The 14117-nt window shown below is 41.7% G+C and overlaps 2 protein-coding genes across 6 annotated transcripts in view; both read right to left on the minus strand.

Annotated features, from left to right (window-relative positions):
• The window catches only part of PPM1E (protein phosphatase, Mg2+/Mn2+ dependent 1E), a 121579-nt gene extending 118916 nt beyond the window's left edge, over positions 1-2663 (minus strand). The window contains exon 1 of one of the 2 annotated variants that reach the window (XM_050928787.1): positions 2298-2663. In XM_050928787.1, coding sequence (XP_050784744.1) covers positions 2298-2587 — 290 coding nt within the window. In that variant the 5' untranslated portion in view covers positions 2588-2663. The remainder of the gene's footprint in view (positions 1-2297) is intronic. The other variant, XM_050928788.1, reaches the window with a different exon arrangement.
• Positions 2664-3328: 665 nt separating this feature from the next.
• RAD51C (RAD51 paralog C) overlaps positions 3329-14117 on the minus strand; it is a 30601-nt gene continuing 19812 nt past the window's right edge. The window contains exons 9-11 of one of the 4 annotated variants that reach the window (XR_007770322.1): positions 13768-13899; positions 11564-13594; positions 3329-6580 (exon numbers count right to left, since the gene is read on the minus strand). Coding sequence is in view for 3 of the 4 variants with exons in the window: in XM_050928828.1 (XP_050784785.1) it covers positions 13792-13899 (108 nt within the window). In the remaining variant the exon portion in view is untranslated. The other 3 variants (XM_050928828.1, XM_050928827.1, XM_050928826.1) reach the window with 3 other exon arrangements.

A 14117-nucleotide genomic window follows, 5' to 3' on the forward strand; every position in this document is an offset into this window, starting at 1 on the left:
AGTGCTCAATATTTAATGTAATCACATTGGGCTTGAGTGAATACTTTGAGAAATTGCTTTTTTAAGTATTTTAAATGCTAGCTTGCATAGCTGGATATACAACAGCTGTAAATCTACACTTATGATTGCATAATCTAATACAGAAATTCCATTTGCAAAAATTGGAGGTTTAACAATTAAAACAGTGAGTAACACCTCTTCAGACAGAGGACTATTGCAATAACATAGTCACTGTATTCCCTTGGTTTTGAGGCAGATACTGCCTTCTGCTTCATGAAACAAGTAGCTAGAAGGAGATTTTGCATTGCCATCACCAGAAACAAAACTACACCTATAAAGCAGTTCGTTCTGAAGCCCATAAAGAGATATACATAAAGGTGAAAAATCAGCAGAAGACCACTCCAGGTTTGAGAGATCCCTTCAGAATGTTTTTGCTTAATACTCTTGTCTGCTGAGTCTGAAAAGAGAGACATACAAATTGTGCTACAGAGCCCAATTCTTCAAGCATTGACTTAACTAAGGAATTCAAGTGTAGAGGGGCTTACAGAATTGGGCCCACAATAATTTGTTAAACTTTCTTTATTTCTACCAAAAGGCAAATAAATCACCTGTTCCTATTTCTCACATGCTACTGAGATTTACTTTCCTTTCTTTCCATGCACAAGTCTGTCTTTTAAAAAAGTATTTAAAAAATGAAGAGAGGACTTTTCACACCCTATCACATTCTATGAATTTCCTGCTGTACTGAAGGGAATGACTCTCTGGGAGGTAGTTAGGAGGTGTATGAATGGAAAAGCTTTGTTCTTTATTGTCCTCATTCTGCTGTCCCTGTCATCCACAAATGCAGAAGGCAGATCAGAATTTAAGAGAAGCAGATCATGTAGTTGTAAAACTTGCTTCTCTCTCTCTCTCTCCCCTTTTGTGTGTGTGCCCACAATGGAGTAACACCTTTCATTACAATTATCAGCTCAATGTCAGAAAGCTCCCCAGCGTGCTGTGCATATTTTCACAGGTTCATTTGTCTCCTCCTATAGCATCAGTTTTAAAAAGATTTTTTTTGCAAGAAACACCGTTAACAACCATGCCTATGTCAAACCTACAAAGTCAAACACAATACACAGCACTGGTAACTGATTTTTAGGTTTCAGTCCACTGACTATTTCACACAGAAAATAGGTCCCATGTGCTTTCCCTTTATGGTCTAGTCTTTTACAAAGCACAGATCTGGAAACTGCCTCTGCTCTGCATAGAACACAGTATATGTGGCTTTCCTAGCTCTCTCTGACTGACAATACAAACAGCCCCAAGATCACTAATAGCTTTCTGGTGGGATTTCTCCTGATGTTGCCTCTTGGTCTGTAAATACATTGTCTCTTTTTTTCCCTTGCATTAGAAACTAACTTCTTGGAAGCAGATTCCACAATTACAAACCTTCTGTTGGGAACATTCCATTTCAAACCTCAAACAAGACACCATGGCAGAATCCCTTCTGCTCTGGCATTGGATCATAAGATATTATCCTCTTACCCAAGCTGCTCTAGAGACTAATGCCCACGGCTTCGGCTAGCTCCCTGTCCTAGCATGATGGAAGGAAAGAGACAAAAGGAACGGGGGAGAGACAGATACAGACCAGGAAGGGACACCCATGGGTCTCTCACTGCTGACCTGTCCTAGGCATCTCAATACCAATAGTGGCCTGTCCCCAACCCCTTCCCCTGTGGAGCTCTGCCACTCAGTGCCCTCCCTGCCCCTCATTGGTCCCCCCTTTCCTACCCTCTTTACCCCCAAAAGTGTCCCTTCCACGCCATTCCCATTCTGCCCTGGTCCCACTGCCCCTTCCAGATCCCATTCGGTCTGTCCCGGACCCCTAGATCCCCCCAGCCCGGTCTGCCCTGCCCCCCGCAACTCCCCCAGCCCGGTCTGCCCTGCCCCCCGCAACTCCCTCACCCCGGTCTGCCCTGCCCCCCGCAACTCCCTCACCTCGGTCTGCCCTGCCCCCCGCAACTCCCTCACCTCGGTCTGCCCTGCCCCCCGCAACCCCCTCAGCCCGGTCTGCCCTGCCCCCCGCAACTCCCCAGACCCCCTCAGCCCGGTCTGCCCTGCCCCCCGCAACTCCCCAGACCCCCTCAGCCCGGTCTGCCCTGCCCCCCGCAACTCCCTCACCTCGGTCTGCCCTGCCCCCCGCAACTCCCCCAGCCCGGTCTGCCCTGCCCCCCGCAACTCCCCCAGCCCGGTCTGCCCTGCCCCCCCCAGACCCCCTCAGCCCGGTCTGCCCTGCCCCCCAGCCCAGCACTCACTACTTGTAGAGCTGCTGCAGGCAGAGGTCCAGACACTCGCCCTCCACCTCCTCCTCGATGATGTGCTCGGAGAGCGGCCGGGGCAGGGGCGGCAGCGGCGGAGGAGGGGTAGGGGGCTGGGGGTCCGCGGCGTCGCTCTCCTCCGCCTCCCCTGCGGCTGCCCCTTCCCCTTCTGCCCCGGCGGCGGGGGGCGAGGGGGCTGGCTCTGCCCCGAAGGGCCCTCGGAACTCGCCCAGGAAGAGCTCCAGGAAGCGGCGGTAGGTCTTCTCCTCAGAGCCGCCAGCGGCCATCGCTTCGCATTCCCGGCTGCCTGCCGGCGGATCAGCACTGAGCCCGCAGAGAGCTCCCTGTCCGCACGCCCGCCGGCCAGCCAGCCCGCCAGCCTCCCTGCGCGCGCGCCCCCGAGCCGGCCCCGCGGGACCGCGCACGCTGCGGGGGCGGGGTGGGCAGCGGAGGGGGACGCGAGGCTCGCGCGCCGCGCGGGAAAGGCAGCTGGGCTCGAGGGAGCTGACAGAGAAAGCGCCACACGGAGGGGAGGGAAGGAGAGACAGACGGCAGGGCATGGACGCAGAGAGAGCGAGACTGTAGAAAGCGGATCTAGAGGGAAGAGCAGAAGCTGGTCTCTCCAGTGAAAAAGGGAAGGAGAGTAGGCAGAGAGATGGAGAACAAGCCCCCCCCAGAGCCCCAGCGAGAGGAGTGGATACGCCGTCGTGCCCACGCTGCTAGTCAGGTCGGCAGAGCTCCCACTTTCTCTCTCTACCACCCTGGCGCCAACGCTGCAAACAGAGACTCAACTGGTGCACTGACCTGGTAAGTGCTCAGAGGTTCTCCCTAGCCCTGGCCGCAGGGCTGTGTGTGTGCAATGTGGGCCCAGAAGCAGGCCACCTGGAAAGAACCAGCTTAAAGCAATAGGAGGGTGTGGATTACTTGCACCTCACTGCCCTTGGGAGCAGCCTGTTTTTTCTCTCTCTGTTTTTGGTTTCCTGTGTGTGTTATAATTCTGAGAAATAAAATAATGTTATGTTGCAACCTTCCATCAAGAGTATTTCTGTTTTCAATCTGTGTGTGCTGTGACCATTATAGAGACAAGCAGATTTCACAGTATTCTATATTATAACTTTAACAGAAACTAGAGAACAAATTCCTAGTATGTAATCAGTTTTAGGATTTCTTATATGTCCATCACCATATATTCTAGTATCTTAGAGGTTACTGCACTAGCCTTTCACTTCTAAGAGATCAAGATAGTAAATAAAATTCTGTAAACATAGCAAAGCGCAACGCATTAACTTTTCAGTAATTAAAGGTGTAATTACTCATCTGAGCATACAGTAGTTTTTGCTATGTACAGTCTCAAAGTTTTTCAAGTCAAAATTAATTAGCATGTTGGAAACATATCAAATTAATAGCCATTGGGAAGGCATTACAGTAGAAAATGACTCATCTGGAATCAGTCAACTGTTGCATTTGGAGCCATAGACTACTGCGGAGTCAGAAATGGTCTGACTGATTTATGGGCCCACTTTCTGGGCTGATCTAAAGCCCACTGAAGTCAATGGAAAGAGACTAATTCATTTAAATGAGCGTTAGATCCAGCGTTCTGTAGAACAAAGGAATGTGGAAGTTTATGGAAGCAGTCACCAAATTTCAGGCCTCACATTGGAATGGGTGATTTCAGGAAATCAGGTGCTCATCTTCTGAAGTATGATTTGACCAGCCATTGTAGTTCTGATGCTATCTTCAAGATTGAAGTGATATATGAATTTTGCTTCCACATTAGATGGTCTGGATAACAGGCATTCACAGTGGTCAAAGATGTCACATAGACTTTATCAGAGGGATAGCCGTGTTAGTCTGTATCCACAAAAACAACTAGGAGTCCAGTGGCACCTTAAAGACTAACAGATTTATTTGGGCATAAGCTTTTGTGGGTAAAAAACCCCACTTCAGATGCAGGGGGTGAAAATTACAGATGCAGGTATAAACATACTGATACATGAAGAGAAGGAAGTTGCCTTACAAGTGGAGAACGAGTGTTAACAAGGCCAATTCAGTCACAGTGGATGTGGTCCACTCCCAATAATTGATGAGGAGGTGTCATCCACCCTGACTGTTTTTCATCTTTCACAGCCAAAAATCATTAAAGTGATATACGAATTATATATAGAATTAGCTGATATTGAAAATCCATTTTTTTTAAACTATACCATTTACATCCTTTCTAATTTACAATGCATTTCTATAAGTCTGTCAGGCAAGTTTGAAGAGCCAAATAATAACAGTTCTGCTTTTGCTAATGACAGTCCACAGCTGCAGTTGATTTTTTTTGAAAGTCCATGTGTGTATAGTACTGCAACATCAGTGAAAGAGTTAAAAACCTGTAGAGAATTATAAGTATCTAAAAATGGGCTGCAAGTGAGCCACTGATCATTGGTTATAGTCCACTGGTAAATCATGGGGTATTAGGGTTTCCAGTGGGTTAGGCTCCTGCAAATATTAATGTATTTCCTGTCACATATAAAATACACAATTCTAAAAATTACCATTACACTAATACTATTAGGAAAGCACTTCATATTTCAACAAGCTGTCTGATCATCTACATATGGCATTACAAAACAGCAATGAAGATTGCCCAGAAAGGTTTAAACAAAAATTTACTTTGACTCTTGCTTCATTTTGTCTTAACTCCTTTAAAAAAAAAAAATTTAGTCTACTTTTTAACGCCGTATGAAAATATTTGAGAATAGCAGTTCTGTTTCATATTATGTTAAAGTTGCCAGATGTCTGTGATTCACCTTGCAGTCCCCATGTGTTTTCCATCATTTGTGTAATTGCAAAGGACACTAATTTAAATTAAATAGCATATAACTTTGTACTCAGGATACTTGGTTAGGTTTTGGTACTATAGATCAAGTTAGCATTATTTTGTTTCTAGTATTAAATTAAGAGGTTATGGATCTAAATCAGGGTGACATTTGTTTCTTGGAGGGGATGAAGAACCATTCTCATTAACCTACAGTACAGACCATATGGTAATCGTGGGTGGTGCGGCTACATTAGGCAGCCAAGAGTCTGGCATTGATTCACAATAAGACACTGTGGGTGTGCAATTACCACCAAGTAGCTTCACTGTTATCTTGCTTCTGTCCCGAAAGGAGAATCCAAATACAGTTTTCTGTCTTGTATAGGACTACTCTAAGTCACATGATTGGCTCCTACATTATATGTTTTTTGTTTCCAGCAACTCTGGGAGCTAAATTCTAGAGTGCTTTGATGAACTCCAGACTGCTGAATAACAGCATTATGAATGGTTCCTGTGCCCCAAGCATAGCTGAAGCAAATGGATTCACAAATCAAGGCAGGTTGGGGCAGACAACTTTGGATTGCAGCATATTGTCAAATAGAAGATGAGTTTAAAGGTGACCACCAAAGGAAATCAAAGATGCTTGTGTGATGTTTGACTTCATCGTGGAATATGAAAGGTTAGAAAGGTTTTGTTCCCAGAAATTTGTTTTTATTCTCCTTTATTTTAGCTTTAGAAATATAAAGAATGTCATGTTGCCCTTCCTAGTTTTGCTGGACAACTAGAGATCAGGAGTAGGAGTTTTCTGAGCTCATGAGTGAAGAAGGGGCGGGTATTGAGACTTTCACAAAGAAATATTTTCTACTACCTGTTTAAACATTAGAAAAATTCTTGACAAAGTGACATTACCAAAATTAAAAACAAGGACAAAAAATTATGCTCCATTGAGTTTCTGCTCAGCACCGCAAAGAGAGAAAATGTACCAGGGATCCTGATATGGCTTCCTATTTCTCAGGGTGGATCTGTCTCAGCACCAGAGTAGGTAAGAGCAGCCTGGGGTCACTAATTTAACATCAGCTGTCAAGAGTGCCCAAAGGACTATATTCCAAGAGGGGATAGTAGTAGCACAGTGCGCTCCAGTCACACCCTTTCCTAACAGCTTTCTACCCCTTATGCTCTGGTAGAGAGGGCGTCAACCACTCAGGAACTGGATGTGCCAGGCAAGCACCAGCTGAGAGCTCCCCTATGCTGGGGGAATTCTCAGCAGGCTAGATCCATTTGCTTTTTTCTTCCAGAGCAGCATAAAAGGGCCAGAATTCATCGGAGAATCTACCCCAAGAAGTTTTAAATAGTTTGACTAAAAATTACTCGCCCCACTACATTGTAATATCACATGAACAAAGAGTGAAACCGGAACAATCTTACTAGGAGTCCAGTGGTTCATATTGTCTTCCAGGAAAAACAGGGTAGGCAAGACCTGAAATGCAAATATAAAAAGCTATACAGAAAGAAAAACATACAGCCTACCCCCAATCCTCCCAAAAACCAATCCTCTACTTTTCAAGCTTTCTTTACTCAACATATAGAAGCAATAAATAAATGGCGCACTTTTTTCCTCTCTCGGTTACCTTTAAAGTGTACCTATGAAAAACTTCTTTTAATATCTTCCTGAAGAGATGCTATCTAGCCCTCAGGGCCTCCTTTACATAACACATTAGTTTTCTTTATGGCCTATGTGGAAAATGGTGTTAGTAAAACTGACATTTACAATCTGATACTTATCATTCCTACTTAAAGAGTTAATGAGGTGTGTGGCATATTTATCAACACATTTGCAGCCAAATGTTCAAAGCAGGAAAACAAGAATGAAATTTCATGTCATAAGTAACATTTTTTAATACTACCCACATCCTAATCTCATGGTCAAATCCCCAACTGATTTCCTGAATAAAAAGCAGAAGTACAAGTGAACAGTGTAGCAGGATTTGAGCAGGCCTTGGGGAGGTGACCTGAATTGTATGGAAGAGCATGATGAAATGCTTCTTTTTAACCATGAAAGAAACTTTAGTACATTGGCATGTAGAATATACTTGGGAACATCAAGAAATATTTGGAGGTGTTTCAATATATTTATTGTGATGTGCTCCAATAGTGTGTCATCACAGAAAAGCCTATAAACAAATTATTTTGACATGATCCTACCATTCCTTCTCACCTTTTAGAGGCATTACTCAAAACATTCAGCTCATTGTTTGAATAGCAGAAGTGGAAAAAAGTCCATGTGTTACTGAGGCCAGGTTTATGCTCAAAAGTCAAATTGACACAGCTATGTTGCTTAGGGGTGTGAAAAATCCACACCCATGAGCAAAGTAGTTAGGAAGACCTAACCCTCACTGTAGATGGCACTAGGTTAATAGAAGAGCCCTTCTATCAATGTAGGTACTGCCTCTCAGGGAGGTGAATTAACTAGGGCAATGGGAGAATTCCTCCCCTTGCTGTAATGAGTGGCTATGCTGAGGTGCTACAGCAGTGCAGCTGCAGCTGTGCCGCTGTTGCATTTTAAGTGCAGACATAGCAATACTTAGATTTGAAAAATTATTAGAGAGATACACAGGAGGGAGAATGAATGAAAAGCAGCACCCCAAGAGGTCTACCCCTGGAAACTAGCTGCAAACAGAACAAGAAATACTGTAGTAGCAGAGACAAACATGTTGTGTTTGTTTCCTTTTAAGCAAAGGCAAAGATGTTGTGCCGGAAAATCATGTGTGATTGAAATGTGGTTGCAGATAAGTGCCAAAGGGACGGTTTCTGTCTCTTGGAAACACTCATGACCATGCCATGATTGTGTGTGCTGGATGCTGTCAAGGCCTGCGATCATACAACACACAGGAGTATACTAGAATCCAGTAAGTTTTCTCTCAGGCTGATCCACTTCACTAATCAGTCACTCTTAAGAGTATGAGTATTCTCCCCCCTACTAAATGGTGAGGAGTGGAGCAGAGTTGTGGGGTATCAGCAAACAAGGCTTACTGACAGCATTGCTGTACTAGGCCCTGCCTTCATACTTTTCATTTCTATAGCACCTGTCATTTGAGACAAAGCAGTGATATTTTAATCACTAAGAGTGAAATTCACCCCAGTGCAGCAGATCCAATTTCATCCTCAGGTAAGAGAGAGGTTAAGGGCTAGATTGTTAAAGGTGTTTAGGCACCTAAAGATGCAGATAGGTACCTGGTGGGATTTTCAAGAGTAATTTCAGTGGGAGTGAGATGCCAAGATGCTTTTGAAGATCTCAGTAGGTACCTCTCTACATAGCAGCATATCTTTAAATACAGAAATGTATAAAATGAGTGACTGTTGGAGAGGTTAATACAATCTGCTGTGTAATGTGTTCCAAATCTTTTACCAGGCAAATGTAAGATGAGGCCTGTGGTGGTGTAAAGGGTGTAACTAACTTATCTTATATTCACATGCAATATTTTATACGAGGCACAATTTGTATGTAAAAAACCAACTTGTTTTATCAAGAAAGATTATTTTTTTTAAATTTTGCGAAATGCTGATCAAATGTATTTTGTACTTTGCTGCTGTAATTCCAGTGATTAATTTTAAACCCCCAAATCAACCAATGTGAGATACCATACTAAATTAGAATTTCACCCACATAACTGCAAAGGAGCTGCATGGGAAGTGCAAAGACTACTAAGAGCCACTTCATCACCTCTGCATAGTTTCCTTTCTTTCTAATATGAACTATATTAAAACTTTATTTTTTAAACATGTACTTGCTTTCTGATTGGTTGAAACCAAAATATGTGATTTCTGTAATCTGACACTAATTCATTGAAGTCAATGGCAAAACTCCCACTGACTTCACTGAGCATAGAAACTGGGCCTTAATAAAATGAACAGCAGGAAAGAATCAGCTGGTAAGACATAATATATTGTCCTGTTGAAAATACAGTAATCTTTCCAGCATGATACATTTCTACTCCTTGTACAGTAATTTTCATCTCTTGCTCTTAGCACTGATCACTATTTGTATAATTTCTACATGACTGTGTAGAAACTGTTTCTATAATATTACAGTAGCACAAATGTTATTAACAAATATTTCTTGCTTGCAGAAGACAAGTTTGTAGTTTGATGCTTAATAGTGAATATATTTATGGGTAAAATTCACTCAAGCCCCACTGCCTTAGGAAAAACAATCATTCCAACCCTCATTACCTCATAAAATAAGTTACAAATATAATCACTGTAAATTAAGGCAGAATAATACTGTTTAATGTGTCTTTTTACCTAATTATGATCCTGAACATAGTATAAACAGTCTGCTAAAACCCTGGTCTCAGTTATTCCTCATTCCAGTTTACACATTTCATACCAAATAAAAAAAGATGGGCTTGGGAGGAAAGGGGAAAGGATTTTGCCATGGACGATCTATCAGTTACATGTTTTCCAATCTCATTTTAAACCTAGTCCTAAAAAAGTACATTAATTTTGTAAATACTGATAGTGACAAAAGTTAACTAGTCAACTAACCACTATTATAAATGACTTATCTCATCTGACATTTTTTTTCCAGCACCTCTCTCACTAAATGTCCACATGCTGTTTAGAGTAAAAAACTTGAACCTCTCCCCCAGAATGACTTTAACAAAGAGATCACCTAAAAGAGAAAGTTCAGCTCAAACCTTCTCCCCAGGCTTAGCTGCCTATTGGGTTCCTCTGTTTTGACTGGTCAGCCCTAACCCTAGATAATCTGTTTTTACAGCACCACTCCCACTTTCCTCATAGCTGTTTTGGGCAATAAGATACTTGACTCAGTGAGTCAGCACAGCAGAACCCACTTTCCAGCAGCATCAACACTTTCTTATAGCATGAGACAGACAAAAAGACATTTTGGGGTAAGAGGATTCAGCTGAGGAATGAGCATCTAGAGTCTGATCACCTGCAGGGCATGCTGCAAACTTTTTATAAAGCTTTCCAACCATAACCAGCTTCCAGTATTCACTGCCAAAGAAAAAAATACTTTAGATTCACCAATAAGTGAACTGGTTTCACATTTTAGATTTTTTCCCCCCACTTTGGCACTTTATTCCAAATTTTGACCTCAGCAGGGCCAGAAGTTTTGCCATTGACTTAAATGGAGGCACTTTGGTCTCATAACTTGAATCCTGACACCACATCTAGTCAAAGCTATTCCACACCTATGCATTTTAAGTTTATTCTTCTTGGAAGCTAACTGGTTTCCCAGTGATTCTTAATGAAAAAAGCTGTTTTCAAAGCAGAGAACACTTACAGTCAGGAGGAAATAAATTGTTGATTTTCTCTTCCTAGAATAAAGCATTTCAAAGCAGCATTCTGCTGCTAGGTGAGGCACATCACAGTCACCATGTTTTCTTATCGCCAAACCCTGAGATAGAGATTGGAATTTTGTTGTGGTAACACAATAGCTCCTCCCACCATAGGCAAGTTTAATGTGGTAGTGAGCTCAGCTCTGTCTTTACAGTTCCTGCATTTAGAGATGACGGGCATTCAAGCACCAAACCAAACAAGCTATTTGTTTTATTCAATGCTGCAAACTTGGCTGGTTAGTATCTTAATCTATGCAATCATAAAATTCTCTTGTCACTTTGCTGCTTTAAAGTAATATACAAAGTGCAACAAAGGATTCCAGCCACACACTCAAAAAAACATAAACAGAGAGTTCATTGGTGAAACAATGGGCACATTTTTCTCACTTACACAAGTGTATATCTGGAGTAGCTCAATGGGCTCCAGCAGAGTTTCTGATGCAGAGGAGTATTGAATCAGGCCCACTACATCTAGTTTTATCTCAGCCATTAGATCCTTCTCTCGAGGGCTAGACTATACCAGGTATTTTCACTAGTGTAGCTACAACAGTGTAACTGTCCCAGTGTAAGTCATACACCAGTGTGGTTTACTCCAGAAACACTCTCCCCACCCCCAAACAAAAACAAAACAGTGGAAGCTACTCACAAGACCACCTTGCCTTGAGGGGGTGTTCTGATTTCTTAGCCACTAAATTATTATATCTGACACCTTCTAGAACAGTGCAAAAATCCATCAATTATAAAAACAAAAATGTATTCCTTTAAGCTATCTTTATGTAATATGCACTTTCTGAAAAAAATTAATCTGGTTGACACCAGAAGCTATATTTTCTTGCATAAAGCTAATGTTCTGAACACTTCTACACCAAACAGGTCTCCCTTGATATTTAGGCAACAAAACAATATAAAAATACATATTAGTGTAAATACATATTCTTGTAAAATCAGAGGGAGTGTATTTAATGATTAGAGGAACAGATTGGATGTCAGGAGGCTTGAGTTCTATTCCCAGCGATGCTAGTTAAACTGTGTGACTTTAGACAATTTAATCTTTCTACCTCTCAACTTTCCCATCTGAAAATGGGGATGAAATGACTCACCTAGGAGTTTAGAGAGACAAGGTGGGTGAGGTAATATCTTGTATTGGACCAGCTTCAGTTGGTGAGTGAGACAAACTTTCAAGCTTACACAGAATTCTTCTCTAGGTCATGGAAATGTACTCAGAATCTCACACCTAAATACAAGGTGGAATACATTGTTTAGGAGTTGTAAGGCTTAACTGACATTTGTAAATGACTGAGCTCTTTAGATGAAATATGCTATGGTTGATGTGATCCAGTGGCTACTGTACTGCATTAGGAATTAGGAGACCTACCTTCTATCCCAACTTTGCAACTGATCTACAGTGTGACCTTGTGCAAGTCAATTTACTTCTCTGTGCTTCTGTTTCTCTGGTACGCTTTGTCTGTTATCTATTTAGATGGTAAGCTCTTCAGAGGAAGGACTATTCTATGTCCAATGCCTAGTATAATGGAACCTGGTCTCAGGTGCAGTCTCCAAATGCTACTGTAATAATTGTAATAAAGTAATCTGAATTTAGCATTAAATATGAGAGATCTTTGAAGATAGAGAAATTGTTGCTCACTTTAAACTACAATAAGGTAAATTAATTGAAACAGAGAAGGCTTTTTTCATAAATATCCTTACAGAGTAGCAACCATCATCAGTAATAATCCACAGTGCTTTTAAAAATGGTGCTACAAGACCCTTAATCAATGCAGTTTTCCATGTGGCTAAGCAGGCATGCGCACTGTGTTAGACTCCCCCTTCTCTAGCACTGCAAGACATAGGAAGCTATTATTCCCAAATGAAGCATTTGGTTGCTGACATCAGATGCGGTAGAATCCTTTTGTTTGCCTGTGTGTCCTGCATTGCAATGTTTGTCTGAGTCACAAGCCCCGCCGTCTTTCTTCTTCTGCAACATAGCTCTCCCATCTTCATGGATTTTTAATTTTGACAATACCTGATTCTCATGATGGCACCTGAATATTTTTCCCCTCAGTATTGTATTATGCAAATTACATCTAAACACTATAATCCAGAAATCACTGTCACTCTCTTTTTCAGCATTTTAAATAAAGAAGGTTTTGTGACTCACATTCAGCACTGAATTTTGTTTCCAAGCAAAGTCAATTTTAGGATGAATTACTAAATTAAAAATTATTGCTACTGACTCCCACAACTTGAATCTCCTATTTAGGCTGCTGGCTAGGTTTCCCCAGCAATCAAGTTAGCAAATTCTGTGGTTCAAGGGTGTCAAGTAATATTTGCTTTTGTATCTAAACCTTATAAAATGCATCCAGATATTATGGTAACCAGCACATACACCCCATGTTCTTGCAATAATTAATATTTTGAATTGCCATGCAGTCATTCAAGGTTTATTTTCTGTGAGAGAGACCAGATCTTTGCTGCATTTTCAGTGGGTACATTTATGTTCTTCCCTTCGGTTTAGATTTTGGAGCTCCTAGTACATTGCTGTCTTTTAAGAAACTCATCTCTCTTCTCTAAATTAAATTAGGACCACAAACAAAACATGCCCTAGTGATTAGGATCACCATACTAAATCCTTTATTAGAAGAAAGGTAGAATAGAGGCGGAAGACTATCCAGCCATGTAGATTAGACCTCAAATGTTTCCCATTCACCAAGATTGGGTCTTATCCAGTACAGCAATCCCTATGTCCTTCTGCTCCAGTATGCAGTGTCGGACCATGGCCAGTAACAAATGCTTCAGCTGTTAAAAAGCTTTGACTGGTCTCCAACATGGACATCACAGTAGTTAAGGGCTAAAGCCCTGATTTAGCACAGCACTTAAACACATTCTTATCTTTAAGCAGGTGCTTCAGTTACATTGACTGAGGCCGTTATCCTGCAGCTTGTTCCATATGGATAGACCATTGCACGGAGCCCTATTGAAGTTCAGCTGCACACACAAGCGAATGCATGATCAAGACTATGTCATTTGATGTACTGAATCGGATCCCATTGTTCCATGGAGCAAGTGTTTCTCTTGTGCTCAGACATACAAGTAGCAGCTACAATATTCTTCAACTAAAGAAGCTGAAGCCCCTGGTTGTAGAAAACATTTATTAGTAAAGCCAAATTAGGTCACAAAAATAAACATTTTAATGGCACTACCATTATGCAAACTTGAATATTCTGGGTTTAGTTTAAAATAGTCTCTCAGGCTCCCCTGGTTGTTGAACTAATGTTTATAGTGAAAACATTTTCATATGTAACACCTTTGCTGAAGTTCATCCTTTGTATCACTGTTGTTTGTCCCCTTCTATCCGTGGCCGTTTTCGAGGGTTAATTTCAACTTCTGCTGGGGTCTGACTTGGAGGTGGAGGATGCACATCCCGGAAGCCATGAGGCTGTAAGATATAAACAAAAACAAACAACAACAGTGGACCTGACTGTGATCTCAGTTACAGTGGTGAGAATCAGGAGTAACTCAAAGTTAATGGAGTGATGCTGGTGCAACACATCATCAGAATCAGGTCAGAAAAATGTCATTTATTTTAGAGAAGTTGTTTAAAGTGTTCCTAATCCAGGCTAAGATCAGAATTATAAGAAAGTTCTTTCATCTACA

The sequence above is a fragment of the Gopherus flavomarginatus genome, chromosome 19 (assembly GCF_025201925.1).
Source record: "Gopherus flavomarginatus isolate rGopFla2 chromosome 19, rGopFla2.mat.asm, whole genome shotgun sequence".
NCBI lineage: Eukaryota > Metazoa > Chordata > Testudines > Testudinidae > Gopherus > Gopherus flavomarginatus.